This window comes from Phallusia mammillata, chromosome 1 (assembly GCF_965637545.1).
Source record: "Phallusia mammillata chromosome 1, kaPhaMamm4.hap1.1, whole genome shotgun sequence".
Taxonomy (NCBI): Eukaryota; Metazoa; Chordata; class Ascidiacea; order Phlebobranchia; family Ascidiidae; genus Phallusia; species Phallusia mammillata.
The window spans coordinates 35800562-35820464 of record NC_137252.1 but is presented as its reverse complement, the minus strand read 5'-3'; the positions used below and the strand labels follow the sequence as shown (position 1 = coordinate 35820464).

Sequence of the window (19903 nt, the reverse complement as noted above, 5' to 3'; positions counted from 1 at the left end):
CCGCACCCCTGGCACGCGTGTCAAAGTTGGCACTCGAGGTGATATTTCAAGGCACGCTAACCGATTTGCGTGTTTATGTTGAAGTATTAATTGAAACTGTTACACTGCTTGCTTTCAGTGTGTTTATCATTCAACAGTCTTTAAATCCAACCTACCCGCGCAAATCTGTCTGCTGTCGGTTTACCACCGATATCAGCTGGTACAAACCACTATTACCCACAAAAAATGTTGGCACGCGAAGTTGTTACCACATGGAAATAATAAGGCAATTGACAGGCGCTGTTGAAAGGTTGCGCAACCTTGCTACCTTACCTCATCGGCCTGTCAGCCAACCAGTTCTTGCACCCTCTTCTATGTTTTTACACAAGCAACTATTATTTCCCAACCTTAATGATTCAGCTCCCCGGCAAGAAAATTTGCGCATTCCTGGTCAGGAACATCTGCTTAAAAGCAGTCAGATTACTTTCTCTGTTTATCGCCACTAATCGCATATTTGTGTGGGACTTGCTTTCCTTAACCCCGGAGTGACAAAAGTGCGGCCCGCCACTATTGTTTCAAATTGTGTTGTGTATGGCCCGCCATAGCTTGGAGTAGCTTTTTCGGTTGTGGCTACTTCACGCAAAAGCTTTTCCATTGGGCTTTATTAACCGGTAAAAAGTAAGCATACATGGTACACGGTGAAAAAGAAGCATACAAAAATCCCAGTATTTCCTCAAATCCCGTATATTTTGTGTTCTAATTCTTTGGTTTAAATCTTTGCAAAACAACGTTGTCTCGCGGGCCTTACCTGATGAAAACTGTCCCTCATTAAACAAAGTTTGGACACCTCTGCAGTAACCAAATGAACTGTGACAAGCAAAATCATCTTTGGTAGTTCAACGTAGGGCTACTGGATGGCTATTTCGACATAGTGGATAGTTTGCACATAATTGCGATTATCAAACTGTCCTCACGATTCATGCTCGGTATTATTTTGCTGACTTGCCTTTAATGGTAATGCAAACATACATTGTAATGATGAGGCGATGCCAGATTTTGAAGCGAGTACCGATACCGAGTGCGAGTACCACGTGTAAAACCTTCGATACCGATTACCGAGTACTTAAATAGTGTCAATAGTTAATTTATCTGCCATGGCTGGCGTACATACGCGCACACACACACATGCAGAAACATATATAAAAATGTAATCTCCACACGATCCGAAACAATATACGTAACCTGGCCGAACTTTTTCCCAAATTGTACTGTCCGAAGCAAATTTTCGCCATAAGTTGCCCGTATTATTATAGTGCAAACCGACCTTCGGCATCGAAGGTTGGTATCGAAAACTGAGGCAAAATATGTCGATACTGAGTACGGGGTACTCATCCCATCACTAATATATTGCAAGGTTGTTTTGTCGCCACAAAGTGCTATTTAATCGTAGTGATAGCAAAACCCCAGCATTGTGTCCTTATGTACAGCCTACATAGCGTTTTGTTTCTGCGACCCAACGATAGAAACAAGAGCCCAGACACGCTTGTGGCGTAACACTGCCTGAAACAAGGCTCTATATCACGTCACAGAGCCCGGTGTGAGCGCACAAAGGCAGGAGTGAATACGCAGGTTTCAAGTTGCGGAGTCGGTTGTTCGCGTTCAGATGGTTTACACAATTGCGACACCGAACAATCGAAGTCATTGTGACGTCGTATCCACTGTAACCGTTGTGACGAAGTCGTTCGATCGTCAGCTGAATAGGAAGTATTCAGTCGAGCCCAACAGAGTGAAATACTGAAGATCGCAAGATTCACGACAACAATCGTCAACCATGGAAAGCGCTCAACCAAGTCAACCTAATGTAAGTATTTTGGACCAAACACAATCTGATTCTGCATAATTATGTTTGCATGCGTGACTTTGCACGTTTTAAGCGGGTTTGTAGGCGAGCTTTGTGCAGCCCACCATAGCAATTGATTTTGTAAAACTTCTGAAACATATTAACGTTGTTGGATCGTTATGAAACCCGCTTTGCTTATGTATTGCAGCAGGCCACTTTGTAAATTCATTGACTTTGCACGTTTTAAGCTGGTTTGGCGAGCTTTGTGCAGCCAAACATGTCATTGCTTTTTGCAAAACGCCAAAAAAAAGATTAAGGTTTTTGTCTCGTTACTTATATTCCCGCTTTGCTTGACCAAATTTTTGCAACAGGCCTGTTTGTAAATTCATTCATTTTTACAGTTGCGTGAATTTGATGCTGATGATATTCTGTGTGACCCAAAGTCAAGTATTGTGGGTTCTGGAAGTTACGGAGTGGTTCTCGTCGGAAAACATAGAAAACTCGACAAAGTTGCTGTTAAAGTCATGGAATGCCATGGCGGAGTGCAAACTAAGAAACTTTTCAAAAATACGTAAGTTTGCTTACAACTTTGTTTGCAAAATCATTTGTACATTTTTAACACCACGCTTTAACATCACGTGTTGCCAGGGTTGCGGTTTTCTCGCACAAATGCTTTAGACCAGGGGTGTGCGACCCGCGGCCTGCGGGCCACAATCCGGCCCGCTAAGCCGTTTAGTGTGGCCCTCAACAACACTCTGATTTAGAACAAGTAAAAATGCACTTTTGACAAAAAATCCGCGCTAGGTTTCGGAATTTCCTAAGTTGCTATACGTAACAAGAATAAGCTAAACCAGCGCATGGAAGTTAATTCACCCAGACCTATGGTCTTCTATTCGCAATGGGTGCTGGGTTGCGAGTGTTGTAGTTGATTTTAAACGCAAAATAAAACAAAACGCAGGGGGTGGAAATAATATCGACATGATATTATAATGCAAGCCGCACCAACAGAAGGGTAAAAAAACGTGTAAATACGGTACATGAAAAAAATTGTGTGGCCCTCGCTTGATGTACGAAATTGATTATATGGCCCACCGACGAAAAAGGTTGCACACCCCTGATTTAGACTTTGAGTTGCTGGTTACGCTTTTTGAGTGCGGGCTTACATAAAACACTTTTTACCCATGCATGAGCATTGTATACCGTGTTGTAATTTTAGTCTAATTGGGTTTCGTTTTGCTGCTTTTTAAAAAATTTTTCAAGCCCCGGCTTTTGGGCTCGCTTTGACATAACTTTAGGCGTTTCTGGCATCACATGTCGATTGTAGAATGGCGCATTGTTATTCGTTACCCTCGGTCTGATCTTTGGTGAGCGGCTGACTTTGAATTAACTAATTTCAACAGAGTCATGAAAGAACTTGGCAAGCTGCAATTCGCCCAAACTGAAAACGTAATGAGGACATATGGCTGGTTGACCCTGCCGTGTGGCATGGGAATTGTCATGCAGTATTATGAAGGTGGGAACCTCAGAGATTTTCTTCTCAATGACGAAATCACCAAAGGAATTCCACTCCGTGTTCGTCAGTTGGTCGAAACAGCAGACGGAATAGCTTTCATTCACAACTTGCCTGGTCACAAATTGGTTCATAACGACGTGAAGCCTGAAAACATCTTGCTGACGAGAGATCTACACGCAAGACTGGCAGATTTTGGCTCGGCAAAGCTTGCTGCTACAACTGGATCAACCACTGTTCGCCTTCCAGCCACTGGAGAAAAGATCCAATTCACAGCTCTATACACCGCTCCTGAAAAACTTAAAAAAGTGACAATGCCGCCTAAAAAAGAGCACGACGTCTATGGATTTGGCTTGGTAATCCATATGTCTCTTACTTGTGAAGAGCCTTATCCACCAACAGAAATAAATACCTTGACGAATGCCATCATCAACGGAGAGCGACCAGACTGTGATGCGATTGATGATTTGAAAGCAAGTCTCGACAACAACAAGGACAAAGTAGTAGCCAAAGTGATGGAAGAGGAAATGAAAAGATGCTGGGAGCACGATCCAACAAAACGTCCAGATATAACTGAAGTTAGAGACAAATTTCAGAGTTTAGTTGACGCACAAAACCCAGCAGCGATTCTGGAACAAGTGACAAATTCTGTGAGGCAAATGGATATGAAAGTTGAAAGCCCAGCTGAGAATCAACTCGTTCCGCTTCGCCGGTTTTCACCACGTGACCAAACATTTCACACACCACAAAGTATGATCGAATGTTGGTTGAATAACGAGACACAAAACTTGCAAATAACAAACATTTTTCTAGCTTATAAACGTTTTGTCGCTGTTCATACATGATAAAGTCGTGTATTTATGTCACTTCCGCCATTCAAGTGAGTTTTCAACCAATGTTTTTTGATTGACAGAATCGAGCAAACCAGCAAACAACATCGACCTTCCCAGCACATCACGTGACACCTCACGAGGTCAAAGTTTACAAACACAACAGATAGAAGCAGCGCATGACGTCACATCACCACAACAACAAGGTATTTCTTTCTATTGCGTATAATAATGCTGTTTCCGGTGCCGCTTGGCTTACGTCTTAAGTTAGTAGATTGTTACGTCATATTGTCAGTTCTGAAGTTCGCTACACCCGAAAGAAGTCGTTTAGTTTTAACTAAACGTGACTGGCTGGCCCTACCTAATCAATTTTATGTGTGCGTTGTTTTAAGCAGTTTAATTTGTCGTTAATTGGTTTTCATAAACAGTATCAAAAAACAAACTTGTTCATGTTTTTAGGTGACATCACCAGCAAAGCCCTCGATGAAATATTTCAACCCAAAAGTAAGTTTTCCTCGTTTCTGTTTTTTCCTGTCTTCCACTTGTTTAGTAATTTCCACTGAAGCACTCTTTTTTTACATCAATTATTTACAATATACATGTTCAGTGTCTTTTGTTGTCGTGGGACAGCTGTGCTTTGATTCTTGTCAAAATAATTTTTTTCTGGAGAAATTTTAACGAAATTGTTTGAAATTTTGGCAATAATGTGGGAAAAAACTTGTCATAATTTAGCACTATATATTTTTCAAGTTTTCGTACTGATGTGTCACAATTTTCATCGTTTATGGGAAAACCATGCCTCCAAAAATAAACTATCAGTGTGTGTTGAAAATGAGTAACTCACAATATATAAAAATAAATATATAAATATCCTTCCCATCAGTTTGATGTAAACTTTTTGGTGGACTTTTAACAGCATATAGCTTAATGTGCGTTTAAAACTGTCAAAAAATGATAATGTGCCTTTTTGTTTTTCAGTTGGAAGCAACGAAAAATTCCAGTTGGTTCAAAAATACTCAGATTCTGTGAAACGGCGAAAATATAACGAAGCAAATTTAATAAAACAGCAACTTTCGAGGTTAATTGAAGGTCAAGTCAAAACCACTGCAAATGAATTGAAAAATTTTGCTGCAAAATTTCGAAATGCAAAGAAATATCCCGAGTCGATCCTGTTCTGCCATATTGCATCAGATTTCTATGCAAAGCAACAAAGTCCCGATGACGCAGCGAGAGGTGTAAAGGATTGTGCGTGGCAATTGGTAGAAACAAACGAATCAATGATGAACAGTGACGACACAAACAAATCAATTGTGGTCGATCACGTGACCACCTTGATCGCTGACATGCGTCACCAGATTCAAACTCTACCACAAGTCGACGACAAAATTCGATGTGTATGTGAGGTCAGATGTTTGCATTACATTGAATACAGTCTAGGTTTGGTCGGCTCCCATCAACTGAAGGAAGAACCTATCAGGGAAGGAATAAGTTTGTTGAAACGCAAGTTTGGAGATGATGCAGCCAAATACGGAGTCTACGGTCTCTTGTTGAACAACCTTGGGTTCGTTTGCGGGAAAACATCACGTGATAAGGAGGCCGTGAAATATTACACAGAAGCAATTAAAGCTTACAGAAAATCTAAGGATTTGACCAAGCAACAGCAAAAGCGACACATGGACAATAGTCAAAAGAACTTGCGGATTGTGCAAAAAAAATAAACCAAAAGGGTCATTATGACGTCACCCTATTGTATTTATTTGTTGTGAATAATGATTTGTTTTGTAATATGTATGACGTAACAGTGATAAACAATTGAATGTACATTGGTATTTTCCGATTTTGATTCACTTTGTTTTATAAAGCAAAGCTATAAATGTTTATTTTTATATTGAGATGAAATCTCAGCACTAAACTTAACTTAATTTGAAAAAAAACGTTACAGGTTTAAACCAAGGATTTTATTGATCAGCAATTCAGTGTTGAAACGTTTTTTTTTTTCACTTACAAGAAAAATCAAAATACAAATGCTTTGAAACCCAAAAAATATGAAAAAAAACATATTTTTTGGGTTTCAAAGCATTTGTATTTTGAAACATAAACGTTACTTCAGCTTTAAACAAGGAGATCAAAGAAGGTTTCTACTTTATCATGCACATTATGTCATCCCCTAAAATCGCGACACAATTGGAAATCACTCACACAGTTTGAGAATCACTGCTATAAACGCTTTGAACCCTGTAATAACGTTACCCGAACCAGTGTGATAATTAGTTTTTATAATTCTGCTCCTTCTCGAACCTTATTGAAGTTTAACGCAGACCCGCGCAAGCTTAACCCGTTCCTTACATAACATGTTACATTTGCTGCTCACCCAAACTCGACATCGGTTTTCACACTAACCTTCGATCACGGCTGCAAGCACAACAAGGAACAACAAAGAAAACACCAATTTCATAATGATTCCTGGTTTTCAATTCTCTGCTCGCTGAAAAACATTGAATAATTTGTTACTGGTTTTCTACATTGCCTTTAGGACTCACATATAATGCAGATCTTCCAAACTAAATATTTTAAATACTGAAACTGGTTTAAACTGCTCTTATCCCCTTGTATTATTCTAAAACTTTTTCACTTTATGTTTCTTCAGAGTATTGCAAATTGAAAAACGTAAAATTCACTGACAAACCAATGCAAAAAAAGCATTTTTATCCCAGGTAACCTATTGGTTCACCATGCAAGGAAGGTTAACGAACTTGCAGTGGAACTTTGACAGAAATCACGAGCAGCATTCCTTTGTATAGCGCAGCTAACTTAAATCCTGGCAACACAGAAACGCCGCAAAATTGTGAAAGCAACGAAACCTGCATAAATTCGGGCTTAACTTTTTTAAAGATTAATCTTCCTTTGGAATTTAAGCGATTGTTTCAGTCGCTTCAGGCGACGCGATTCATCTGTGACGTCATAATAGTGCTCTCGGCGATCGTGAGATGTAATTCGAGTTTTTGCAGCAAATATTTCGTCTGCAAATGCGTCAGTGTTGGTTACATGGAAACCCAGGCCGCTTGAGTGAGAACGAGCTTTGTTCAATCAACCGTTGCGATGTAAATTTTCATTTAAGGTCTTATTTTTGTATGACGCAATTTTATTTGAGAGTTTTACACCAACACACAAACTCTGCCTTCGGTTCAATTCGAGTCTTGCAAACAAACAGGCGCTTTTGTGACGTAATAACGCTTGTGGAAGCGCGTGGATTGTTCGGCGTCGAAATTGTGAAAATCTCGCGTTTCAGCAAAACAAGTGGAAGGTTTTATGTGCACGGGTTAAGAAAGCAATAAAAAACAGCTGGTGATGTAGAGATAGGATTGTGGCAGTTTGAACAAGTTTGACTTTTTTGTGTGATAAATATTTTGTTTGCATCAAATATTATTCAACAGCAGTTTGTGTCTAGTTATGTGTTGAAATGTTTACTCTGTGGCTAAATACAGTGCAGTGGAATTTGAAAGTTAATGCAACATGGAATATATTGTGTAGACCAACTGCTGCGGCATCTACATATTGATTTAGTTTACATGGTTTGCGGGACGCTGGCGAATCCACTTCACTCGCCCAAGGTAAGGCTGATTTCTATTTCATGGCTGAATGTTAATTTTATTGATACGTCAACCGTCTTGTATTAGTCGGTATAGCAGTGATATTATTGTCCGAATGTTGGCGCTAGAGATGCAACCACATATTAGGTTACATTACGTAGATGGGGTAGGTTTGAGATTCGCAGGGTTTTTGTTAGGTGAGTGCTTTGTTAAATGGCTTTACCCGAAATAAGATGTGCAAACCAACATGACATGGGCACAGCCTCCATCGCACTGCACTGGTCATGGACCAGAGTTACATGCGAACCCGAACCCGAGTTGATTTTGAATTTAATCCCGAATTAAGCCATAATACAAGTTGAAATTTTGACACAAATTTGACCGAGTGTGAATCTAGGCCCGAATTACGGGAAACGAAATTTGGATCCGACTAACAACTCTGGCATTGACATTACTACTCGGTTTAATTGGATTAGAGGTGGCAAAATCGCATCCAAAAAGTACTTGTGTGAAACATGTTGATGATTGTGGGGAAACTTGTTGGGCAAGTTCAGTTATGTGATGTTGCTGGGGTGACAAAAACAGTCCTTAACACTTTGTTTCTCTCTTCAACGCTTCGACTAAATACCGATGTGGTATTTCGGTTCAATTTCCTTTAGCTTAATGGGAAAAACAGCTGCAAAAACGCACAATATTTTTTGTATTCTTTATACAACAGTTTTATACAATAGAACGTTTTATTTAGGTTCAACATGGTAAACGACATTTAAATCACAGTTTGAATACACGAGGTAGAAAAAAAGAAACAAAAAACGCAAGCAACAACGCAATACAAAGCAAGATAAGCTAAAGGCATCGCAACTTCCAATGTGCATTGGTTAAATGTAGCAAGCAGAGTTAATAGCATGTACGTTTTCGTGTAACTGATGCTGCACCGCTGGTGAATGCGCCACGATTCTCGTTAGTTCGCTGGCTACAACAGATGTTACGTTGAAATCATTGTGGCGGCGTTGTAATGTTAAGTAGTTGTCAAGAACTGACTTTTCTGCATCGGTATTAGTCCATCGCTGTGTCTTGTAGCTGCTGTTGGTATTTCCCTAAACGTTAAAATGATCCTTAAAACCATGCCCAACCTGCTACCGCGCACATATGTACTGAAACGTATGTAGCAGAGTAAGCTGACACAAAATTAAGACTCGAACCCAAAATGTACTTAAAATAAATCCCGAGTTAGATTTGAAAGTTTATTTGCCAACGTGATTCTACGTCACTAATGTGGTGTCGAGCCCGAATGTAACCTGAAGTAAACTGAACCCGACCTGAAAAAACCGACCCGATTTACAACTCTACTATGTGTTGGCGGTCGTGGTTTCCACTTCTCTTCTTCTGTTGGACGATTTTATCAACTTTCAAATATCCGGGCAGTTGTCGAGCAGCCAACAAACTGTCTCGTCATCCAAGCCCGTCAAAAGCTGTTGTTGTCGCCGAGAAGCTTAACAGCCAGTACAAAGGGGCGCCTTGGTGGTAATGTTTGACTGTGGTGCACTGGGTCGGCTCTGTATTGTAGTGGAGAAGATGTTGTTCCATAAGGGCGCGAAGTCAACCTAGAGTGGCTCCTTTTACAGCGGAGGCCAGTCGGCTGGATGCTTGCAAGGATGGCTAGACGGTTGACTTGTATTGGGCGAGGGAAGAAGTGACGATGCGCATTACGTCACTATCTATAAGATACTTTCGAGCGCAGCATTCGGCTGGGGTGTATTGAAGTTCTGGGGTAGACACGCGAAGGATGTCCGCGCTCGCTCCCGAGGCAGTGGCCGTCAGTCGTCTGACAAGAACAACGCGTGATGTGAGTGTTTTGCGCGTAGTTTCAAGATGTTTGTGGTAGTTGAATGACCTGCCCAGCTACACGTCAAAATGAGTGGGTGAAAGTTTAGAGTTCTTACATTAGTCTTCCACCAGGGATCACCAAAGTATGACCCGCTGCAAAACAAGTTTATTGTCCCTGGTCTAAACGGAAAACTTGCATTTCGCCTTCTTGTTGTTAAAGTGAAAGGCCGCCGAAACCGTTTTAGTCTCGCTGCGCTTCAGCCTTCACATCCGGAGGTAGCCTGACAGGACTGACACGTCATGGATATGAGTGATTACCACGGGTATTAGTCACTATCGGAATGTATGATAGCCAGATCATAGGTATATGCATATTTCTTACAGACTGTACGTAAATGTTGCCCGTGGCTTGTTTGCCTACAGTGGTCAGTAAAGGTCGGTGTTGAGAGCAAGGAAATTTCGCCTTCACGCGCTCCGGGAGTGGCAAATCACTGGCGGTTGCCGAAAATGCCAGGTCAGGATTGGTTCCGGTATTCCAACAGGCAGAGTGGAAACTGCAGGCATCCTTTGGATGGTAAATAGGGTAAGATCGGTGTTGCTGGCCCAGTTTACAAGTTGCTCTCCGTCTGTGTTGTTTAAGTTGTACCCCCACGTCGTGTGCTGGCAGTTGAAGTCAGCAGCGTAAATACATGTGGTTGGAAACACCGGGAAGGGCGAAGTTGCCATTTGTGTGGGCGGCGGCTTGAAGGCGTCCAGCTCGGGTTTTCTTGTACGAATGTGGCGAGACGTGTGTTCTGCTGTGGATAAATCTCGCTAGCATGAAATTTGGAAGTGCTAGCTTGTCCGATGTTGTCCGATGTGTTTTCTGGAGTAGGATTATCGAGACTTTGTTGTTATTGGCAAGCTGCTCGATGATGTTAAGCTTGCATGAAATGAGTCCTGCCACATTTAGCTGCATAATGTTGAACCCAAGACTATAACTACAAGGGCTTCCCGTAGAGGTAGTACTGGCTTTGACACCTGGCTGTTTTGTGGACGGTTCCTCCTGGAATTGGAACGGTAGTCCTTTTGACAGTATCTGTTCGGCATCAGAGGTCGTCTTTGCGCAAAGGACTTAATGCCTTAACGGGAGTGGCCTTTACAATGCGACAAATTGCTGCAACAAGGAAGGGTGCCACGATTAGGTATATACTGTCATCCCTCCTATAATATCCACTCATCTGTAAAGTAACAAGTTTCTGAACCCTTATGACCGAGGATTTAGTTATTTACCCATCTTTCTATTTGCAATGCAGCCGTGAATGAAATACAAACGAAAAACCTGCTTTCATAAGGAGAAAAAGCGTATTTTCTTGAGATTTTTAGCAGCCAATGCTCTTAATAAAGCGATATTCACTGCTTATTCAACGGTTACAATCTTAAACAGTGACGAAACCTACAGTGTTATATCTTGAACATGTGATATTGCGACTCTGTATTGCCCACTAACGGATAACTTGACCAGGTATTTCGCGAGTGTACAGGAATGCCTTTGTGGATTTTTGGTAACCTGTATATGCGAGGGGCGAAACAATCTGTGCTGTGCAACTGATGGAACATGGCTTCCAAAATGCATCGCCTCTCTGTGTGAAAAGTGCCCACAAACTTATTTAGGATCAATTCCAATTTCTGCGTGTTGGTACGAAATTATTTTGACAGCCTCGTAATTTTGTCTGGTAGTTTTGGGTGACTTTAACTTTTTCAAACAAACCAACGTCAGTAAATCCGATCTTATACCAGAAAACGGTTACACTTGTTTTGTAAATTAAATTAAAATTTGTATTCATCAATATAAAACGTAAGCCAATATCACCGCAATTAAAATGGTGGGCGCTTAACGTTGACATATACTAAAACAACCTAATACTGACACAAAATGTTCCATTGTAACCTACCACGTCTCATCAACACCACGTTTCTACTTCACAGCGCACAGAGAAAAAATCTTTTAAACAAACCTCCTATTCAAAGTGGGTGAAACTGTAGTAGAATGATTGACACATTTCAATCGACGTCACTGGGGAACCACCGAACGGTGCTTTTCTTCCCCTGTACTTAATAGACAAGGTATTTCAGCGAAGTTTGGCTGACATGGCCGGGTTCGCGACGAAACATGGAAGCTGTTTGCTGCACAGTTTGTCCAGCTTGGCCAGCATGGATTTCATCTCTCGCCGTTCGGTTGAATCCTGAATCACTGTCACGTGATGAACATGGGATATCACGTGCATGTCGACCACTCTGCTGGCTGCATTGAATCGCGTTGGCTGGTCTCGTGGGATGCCTCAAGCTGGCGATTGCGAACACCGCGCAGTAAAGTTAAATAGAAGACTTGGTTTGTACATGCGGCGTTTCGTCGGGTTGTTAAACTCGCGAGGCGGTTTCACTGGGCTTTCGCTTTTGTCACCGACTTTTTTGTCCGTGATAAGATGCCGATTGACTTTGTCGGTTGCTTCGGCGCAATAAGAGTTTAACAGATGAAAAGGCACATTGGAATTATTGTCACTTTGAAATATAGGAAGCCTTACTCAAGCTAATATGCATCACAAACACATTACAAACAGTCCCTTTCTTTGTGTGAACGCGCCAACGTGACTGTGGTGTCCTGACGTGTTAGACAATATGTGTGGCCCAACTAAATGCTTGCCCTAAACCTTTTAACACTGCGAGAATATATATGGGTGTCGTTGAAATAGTTCATCGTGGAAGTTTGGTGTGATTAATTGGAATTGTTTTAAACTTTATGTTACTACTGAAGGTTCGTTTGAAACAGGGTAAAATGAGCTTCTGCATAATAATGGTCGCATCGATTTTGCTCCCATACCCGTTTAGTAGATAGATTGTTGGTTGATCAACGAATTTCACGCGATCGCCCGGATCGGATTTCATGTTGGATCTGTGATCGACTGAGTCTTGCCACCGCGTTTATGTTGCTCAATTACTTCGACAACCTCGGAATTCGATTGGGCGGTTTGGGGCGGTGGTGACGACATATCAACAACCTGGTCAAATCGAAATCGTTGTAGCGAATTGAAGTCGTCAGAAACTTGTAAAATTGATGAAAACATCGATTATTGTGTTTTGCAGCTCGACAGTGGAGTAATCACATCAGATACTGCCCACGTATGATGCCAGCTTATTCGCTATGTTGATAATAAACATCGTATCAAGGATAGAAGGAACAACGAGGCCATCAGACACGACCAATCTGGAACACATGTCAGCCACGCGGTGTCGGTAGTGGTTATATGTTTTGTCAAACAATTTTAAACATTCAATGGTTTAACCTTGCAACTTATTAACACTCAGTGTTATACAATACTGAGGCTTTCAGTACATTTGAATCAGTCTGTGTTTATGGTTGGACAATATAATAAAACGTTATACCGATTCAGTTCCAAACAAGAATCGAAATCTTATCAGGATTTATTTACAATAAAATAAAAATATTCTAAACCAGTGAAACGACGAACGCAAAACACGATTCAACGGCTTTACACCAAACAAAAAACACAATTTCGAAGAGATATGCGATAAAACAGAGCAAGTGTTTTAATTTGTTTGTTTGGGTTCGAAATTGGGATTTCAGAATACTACAATACGTTCCCGAACAACAAAGACTTGGGGCATGTTATATTTAACCTTAATTCATTCCACGCAATGGCTACTAGAGTTATAATTCGGCTGACACAAGGTGTTTTCGTAACGCTTAAAATGAACCTGGCGTCTCCACCAACTTGTACGAGATCACTGAGCGACGTCATACTTGGCTACTTAAGCGGAACAAACCCCATGAAACGTCACACTGCTGAACTTAGATAAAACTTTCCTGAATAAGGGAGTGCTTGACAGTTTTCGAACTTTTAAAACCTTACCTTAATAAACGATTTTTTATACCTTTAAGATTTATTTTTGTACGTATATTTAATACAACAATGTGGGAGATAATAGTTACTGCGAATAATGGGCTCGATTTTTCCATTACATTTGTTCCCATAAATCCAATAGGGACATTGCCTGTTGCTTTGTGACAAGAAAACGTTGTTTAATGCTCGGTCTGTTGTTTGGAAACGTTGGGTGACCACGTTAGTTGTTGTAACGCAGCATCGTCTTATCTCATGCGCTTGGGGTGGTCGCATGCTTTCCATATGGATTTGTACGTTTCGTTGTGTTGAGAGCTGGAACTTGTTTATCCTATAAATAGTTGTCATGGCAGGTTGAACAAAACCTTTATTTCAAAATGTGGAAGTGGAAAACAGTATTACCTGAAATGTCCACATGGAGCGCATGGTTTGGTTAACATTCCACCAAAGGTTAAGGATCAACAACACAAACTCACATTTTGAGATGTTGTGAATTTGTAGCGATCTTAAAATATATGAACTCCAGAACGATATGTTTTTTAGATCTTACTGGACCTGCACTAAATTGTTGCACTTTATGTGACGTCATTCTCATCACCATAATTACAGTCGATGTAATTAAGTTGATAAATGACGTTTGAATGGGCTATTAAAAAAGAGTTATAATTGAGCTGACAAAAGGTGTTTTGTAACGCTTGACTTGAAATGGAATTGACGTCGTCTCAACATTAAGCTTTAAGATGGCAGGAAGTGACGACACAATTGGCTTTAAAAGAGAAACCAACCTCATGAAACGTCACACTGCTGTGAGAGGAACTTTTGAAACTTTGCTAAATAAGGGAGTGGTTGACAGTTTGCAAGCTTTCAAAACCTTAACTTCAAGTGACAAAAAAAAAGATGGCAAGTCAATCTAATGTAAGTAAGAAAGTTTGGAATTCAGTTATAGTTTGTTAAATGTTGTGATAATTTTCAGTTGGGTGAATTTGATGCTGATGATATTCTGTGTGACCCAAAGTCAAGTATTGTGGGTTCTGGAAGTTTCGGAGTGATTCTCGTCGGAAAACATAAAAAACTCGACAAAGTTGCTGTTAAAGTCATGGAATGCCATGGCGGAGTGCAAGCTAAGAAACTGTTTACAAATACGTAAGTATGTTTTTCAACTATACAACTTTGGTTTTGGAAAAGCGTCCATTTTTACCACCACGCTAATTCATTTTACGTCACTAGTTTAATTTACGATTGTGATCGAACAAAAACAGAGTGGAACCAATCACGTGATGTTATTTTCTCCTAACATATTAAGCCAGTGTGACAAAACAATGCGGACAGTGTTGCCAGGGTTGCGGTTTTCCCTCCCAAATACTATAGTCTAAGACAGGGGTGCACAACCTGCGGCCGCACTGCAGCACCAGGTTGCAACGACGAGTTAATGCAGTCGTGACATGTATATTTAAATTAATGCTTTAGACTTTGTGTTGCTGGTTGCGCTTTTTAGTGCATGCTTTCAAAAAACTTTTACCTATTCTCACTTTTTATCTATTCTCATGTATGAGCATTGCATACCGTGTTGTAATTAAAGTCAAATTGGGCTCGTTTTGCTCTTGTTTAGATGTAGTTGAAAGCCCCGGTATTTGGGCTCGATTTAACATAACTTTCGGCGTTTCTGACATCACATGTCGATTGTAGAATAGCGCGATTGCGCGTTAGTTCGTTACCCTCGGTCTGGTCTTTGGTATACGACTGACTCAAACGGTCTAACTCTAATTTCAACAGAGTTATGAAAGAACTAGGCAAGCTGCAATCCGCCCAAACTGAAAACGTAGTGAGGACATATGGCTGGTTGACGCTGCCGTGTGGCATGGGAATTGTCATGCAGTATTATGAAGGTGGTAACCTCAGAGATTTCCTTCTCAATGACGAAATCACCAAAGGAATTCCACTCCGTCTTCGTCAGTTGGTCGAAACAGCGGACGGAATAGCTTTCATTCACAACTTGCCTGGTCACAAATTGGTTCATAGCGACGTGAAACCTGAAAACATCTTGCTGACGAGAGATCTACACGCAAGATTGGCAGATTTTGGCTCGGCCAAGCTTGCTGCTACAACTGGATCAACCACTGTTCGACTTCCAGCCACTGATGAAAAGATCCAATTCACAGCTCTATACACCGCTCCAGAAAAACTTGAAGATATTACAATGAAACCGAGAAAGGGACATGACGTGTATGGGTTTGGCTTGGTAATCCATATGTATCTTACTTGTGAAGAGCCTTATCCACCAACTGATGGAGTTGCTTTGTTAAATGCAATCATCAACGGCAAGAGGCCAAACTGTGATGCGATTGATGATTTGAAAGCAAGTCTCGACAACAACGACGACAAACTAGCAGCCAAAGTGATGGAAGAAGAAATGAAAAGATGCTGGGAGCACGATCCAACAAAACGTCCAGATATAACTGAAGTTAGAGACAAATTTCAGAGTTTAGTTGACGCACAAATCCCAGCAGCAATTCTGCAACAAGTGACAAATTCTGTGAGGCAAATGGATTTGAAAGTTGAAAGACCAGCTGAGAATCAACTCGTTCCGATTCGCCAGTTTTCACCACGTGACCAAACATTTTACACAGCAGAAGGTAAAATCGAATGTTGGTTGAATAACGAGACACAAAACTTGGAAATAACAAACATATTCCACTATTGGACTTTTGTCGCTGTTTAAACACGATGACGTCATGTATTTACGTCACTTCCGCCATTCAAGTGTGTTTTCAACCGATGTTTGTTGATTGACAGAATCGAGCAGACCAGCAAGCAACATCGACCTTCCCAGCACATCACGTGACACCCCACGAGGTCCAAGTTCACGAACACAACAGATGGAAGCAGCGAATGACGTCACATCACCACAGCAACGAGGTATTTCCTTCATTCATTCATTATATTTATTTTCAGTTGCGCATACTGTTATTGCATACAATGAAATACAAAAATCAAGCAACTGGCGGATGGCGAAGGGACCTTACCGGTCATCAGATCAGCCATCCGTATGCAGAAATAAATATAAGTAGGCAGGAAAGAAGAAAAAATAATAGTCACACAACTGGAGCAATTAGATAATGGAAACTAGTTATTGTACGCAGGTTGCAATGACATAATTGATGTACGCTATTGGTCCTGTTAAAGTAAGTAGATATAACACGTGGTTGCTAGGGAACTGGCGAGAGGAATACAAGCGAAATGTTCACTGCACGAAAATAATGCGGATGAAAAGCATGGCACAAACGCAACAAACTCACAGGGTCAAATAGTTATCCAAAAGTTTTTGTTTGTATAATTTGCAGAACAGGTGGAGGGAGTTGCCTTTGATATATTGAGGAATAGAATTCCATAATTTTGGGCCTTCTATTGCGTAAATGTGCTGTTTCCGGTTCCACCTTGCTTACGTCATGAGTGAAAAGGATTGTTACGTCATATTGTCAGTTCTGAAATTCTTTACAAGACAAATAAGTCAAGTAGTTTAACTAAATGTGACTGACTGACCTAACTTAATAAATTATATGTGTGCGTTGTTTTTATAATCAGAAGAAAAACGCAAAAGGTAATTCACCGAAAAAAAAGCTAAAAACAAAAATGTATTTTTTTAGATGACGTCACTAGCACATACCTCGATGAAATATTTCAACCCAAAAGTAAGTTTTCCTCGTTTCTGTTTCTTCCTGTTTTCACTTGTTTTGTAATTGGCCATATTCACTGGATTATAAGCCGCCATCGATAGTCAGCCGACTTTATCGTTTTAGACACCATTGGTTAGTACTCCTTTCTGCTGCTACATAGTACAACTATCTGTCAACAATTGTTAGTCACGCAAATATTTGTACCCAGCAGGGCGTATATTGACGTGAAAAGCCAACATGTAAAAGAATGCATTTGTAACTACCTTTGTATATTTATAGGCTTTTTTCTTTTTTCAGCTGGAAGCAACGAAAAATCCCAGTTGGTCCAGAAATACTCAGATTCTGTGAAACGGGGAAAATACAACGAAGCACATTTAATAAAACAACAACTTTCAAGGTTAATTGAAGGTCAAGTCAAAACCACAGCAAATGATTTGACAACTTTAGCCGTAAAACTTCGGAATGCGAATAAATATCCCGAGTCGATCCTGTTCTGCCATATTGCATCAGATTTCTATGCAAAGCAACAAAGTCCCGATGACGCAGCGAGAGGTGTAAAGGATTGTGCGTGGGAATTGAAAGAAACAAACGAATCAATGATGATCAGTGACGTCACAAGCAAACCGATTGTGGGCGATCACGTGATCCCCTTGATCGCTGACATGCGTCACCAGATTCAAACTCTACCACAAGTCGACGACAAAATTCGATGTAAATGTGAGGCCAGGTGTTTGAATCAAATTGAATACAGTCTAAATTTGATCGGCTCCCATCAACTGAGGGAAGAAACTATTAGGGAAGGAATAAGTTTGTTGAAACGCAAGTTTGGAGATGATGCAGCCAAATATGGAGTCTACGGTGACTTGTTGAACAACCTTGGGTTCGTTTGCGGGAAAACATCACGTGATGAGGACGCTGTGAAATATTACAGAGAAGCAATTAATGTTTACAGAAAATCTGAGGATATGACCGTGGAAGAGCGAAAGCGATTCATGGACAGAACCCAAAACAATTTGCGGATTGTAAACGAAACACTGACGTCATGAAATTGTTGATAGTTTGTTGTTATTGATGATTAGTTATTTGTGCGTGTGACGTAACAGTGCAGAACAATTGAATTGTATATTTTAAATTTTTATTGTTTGTTCCATTTTTTTGAAAAAATGTAAACATCTAAAAGCAATGCGTTGTATAGCAAAAATTTTATGTATATTTCTGGTTTGTGAGTGAAATCTGGTTACAAAAATGATGAATTACAAAATATTAAAAGAACTGTTGCATGCCTAAACATATTGATTTAATACCAACTGTGCAGTTATGTTGTTAATCCGTCACTACAGGGTCTGGTTTGTGTCGATTTGACCCCGAGCAAAGGTTATTGGGTGACAGAAACTTTGATTTATTGATTCTCGTATGTTTCAGATGGAAATGTTGATCGTTCCATACAAACCACACCCGACCCAGTCAATCTGATCTGATACCAGAGACTTCCTTCCTAATTATTCAAAGCAGTGATTCAAAAACTTTATAAGCTTGTTTCACTTTAATTAGCCAGTTTCCTGTGGTCTATTGCTGTAAGAAATAACAAAGTTGTTACAAACACATTTGTTTTGAAACTTTAACGTGGTGGACTGGCTGGTTTGGTGACAAATAAGATCAGTTAAGGTTTCTACTCGGGCCGGGCTTTTCGGGCCAGGTTCGGTGATTTTTGCGCCTTGAAAGCTAACAATACTTTATTGAAGAAACCGGATCCTGTGCAACTTTCTGTTTTAACTTAATGTAAAACAAAATGCGGTTTTTTGTCACAGTGATAGTGATGATATTTTATGAAAATGGCACTTTGGAGGTTGGTAACATGTGACCAACATGTTATGTAACGCGTTACAACGCATGTTTAAGATCGCCCAAGATATTTATTATAGCAACACTGTTATCCAATCAGTCTAAAGAAAAAAGTCGAGCAGGATGACGCATATGTTTACTGGCTTTACATTTCCGAAGCAAGACAAAAAAGTTGTTTTAAATCAGTTTCAAAATGCATATATCTTTCGTTGGGGCATGAATGGTCTCTGTTATGTTTTTTTTTTAATTGAAATATATTCACATATTGTTTGCAGTTTTATTCATCGCACATCGACCAGTGCAAAGTATTTGAGCGTTTTTCACCAACACATAAACTCTGCCTTCGGTTCAATTCAAGTCTTGCAAATAAACTGGCGTTTTTGTGACGTAACAATGCTTGTGGAAGCGCGTTGATTGTTCGGCGTCGAAATTGTGAAAATCTCGCTTTTCAGCAAAACAAGTGGAAGGTTTTATGTGCACGGGTTAAGAAAGCAATAAAAAACAGCTGGTGATGTAGAGATAGGATTGTGGCAGTTTGAACAAGTTTGATCACTTTTGTGTGTGATAAATATTTTGTTTGCATCAAATATTAATCAACAGCAGTTTGTGTCTAGTTATGTGTTGGAATGTTTACTCTGTGGCTAAATGCAGTGCAGTGGAATTTGAAAGTTGATGCAACATGGAATATATTGTGTAGACCAACTGCTGCGGCATCTACATATTGATTTAGTTTACATGGTTTGCGGAACGCTGACGAATCCACTTCACTCGCCCAAGGTAAGGCTGATTTCTATTTCATGGCTGAATGTTAATTTTATTGATACGTTATTCGTCCTGTATTAGTCAGTAGGAGTGATAGTTTTGTCCGCATGTTGGCACTAGACATCAAACAACATACATGGGGTAATAAAA

At 40.3% G+C, this 19903-nt stretch overlaps 2 protein-coding genes across 2 annotated transcripts; both read left to right on the top strand.

Annotated features, from left to right (window-relative positions):
• Positions 1–180: 180 nt before the first annotated feature.
• On the top strand, positions 181–6045 carry LOC145228954 (uncharacterized). Its single transcript, XM_080094183.1, has 6 exons — positions 181–1840; positions 2221–2390; positions 3220–4079; positions 4243–4365; positions 4619–4663; positions 5138–6045. The coding sequence occupies exons 1-6, from the start codon at positions 1811–1813 to the stop codon at positions 5875–5877; spliced, it is 1968 nt and encodes a 655-aa protein (XP_079950309.1). The 5' UTR covers positions 181–1810; the 3' UTR covers positions 5878–6045.
• An 8170-nt stretch (positions 6046–14215) lies between these two features.
• LOC145212035 (uncharacterized) lies at positions 14216–18195 on the top strand. Its single transcript, XM_080080077.1, has 6 exons — positions 14216–14281; positions 14449–14618; positions 15249–16108; positions 16269–16391; positions 17120–17164; positions 17447–18195. The coding sequence occupies exons 1-6, from the start codon at positions 14216–14218 to the stop codon at positions 18193–18195; spliced, it is 2013 nt and encodes a 670-aa protein (XP_079936203.1).
• The last annotated feature ends 1708 nt before the right edge of the window (positions 18196–19903 follow it).

Excerpts from the sequence above, each read along its gene's own strand:
- LOC145212035 (XM_080080077.1), top strand. The coding sequence starts at position 14,216 with ATGGCAGGAAGTGACGACACAATTGGCTTTAAAAGAGAAACCAACCTC. Across the intron at positions 14,619-15,248 it reads AAGAAACTGTTTACAAATAC|AGTTATGAAAGAACTAGGCA; the intron begins GTAAGTATGTTT and ends TAATTTCAACAG. Across the intron at positions 17,165-17,446 it reads TGAAATATTTCAACCCAAAA|CTGGAAGCAACGAAAAATCC; the intron begins GTAAGTTTTCCT and ends TTCTTTTTTCAG.
- LOC145228954 (XM_080094183.1), top strand. The coding sequence starts at position 1,811 with ATGGAAAGCGCTCAACCAAGTCAACCTAAT. Across the intron at positions 4,080-4,242 it reads AACATTTCACACACCACAAA|AATCGAGCAAACCAGCAAAC; the intron begins GTATGATCGAAT and ends TTTGATTGACAG. Across the intron at positions 4,664-5,137 it reads TGAAATATTTCAACCCAAAA|TTGGAAGCAACGAAAAATTC; the intron begins GTAAGTTTTCCT and ends TTTGTTTTTCAG.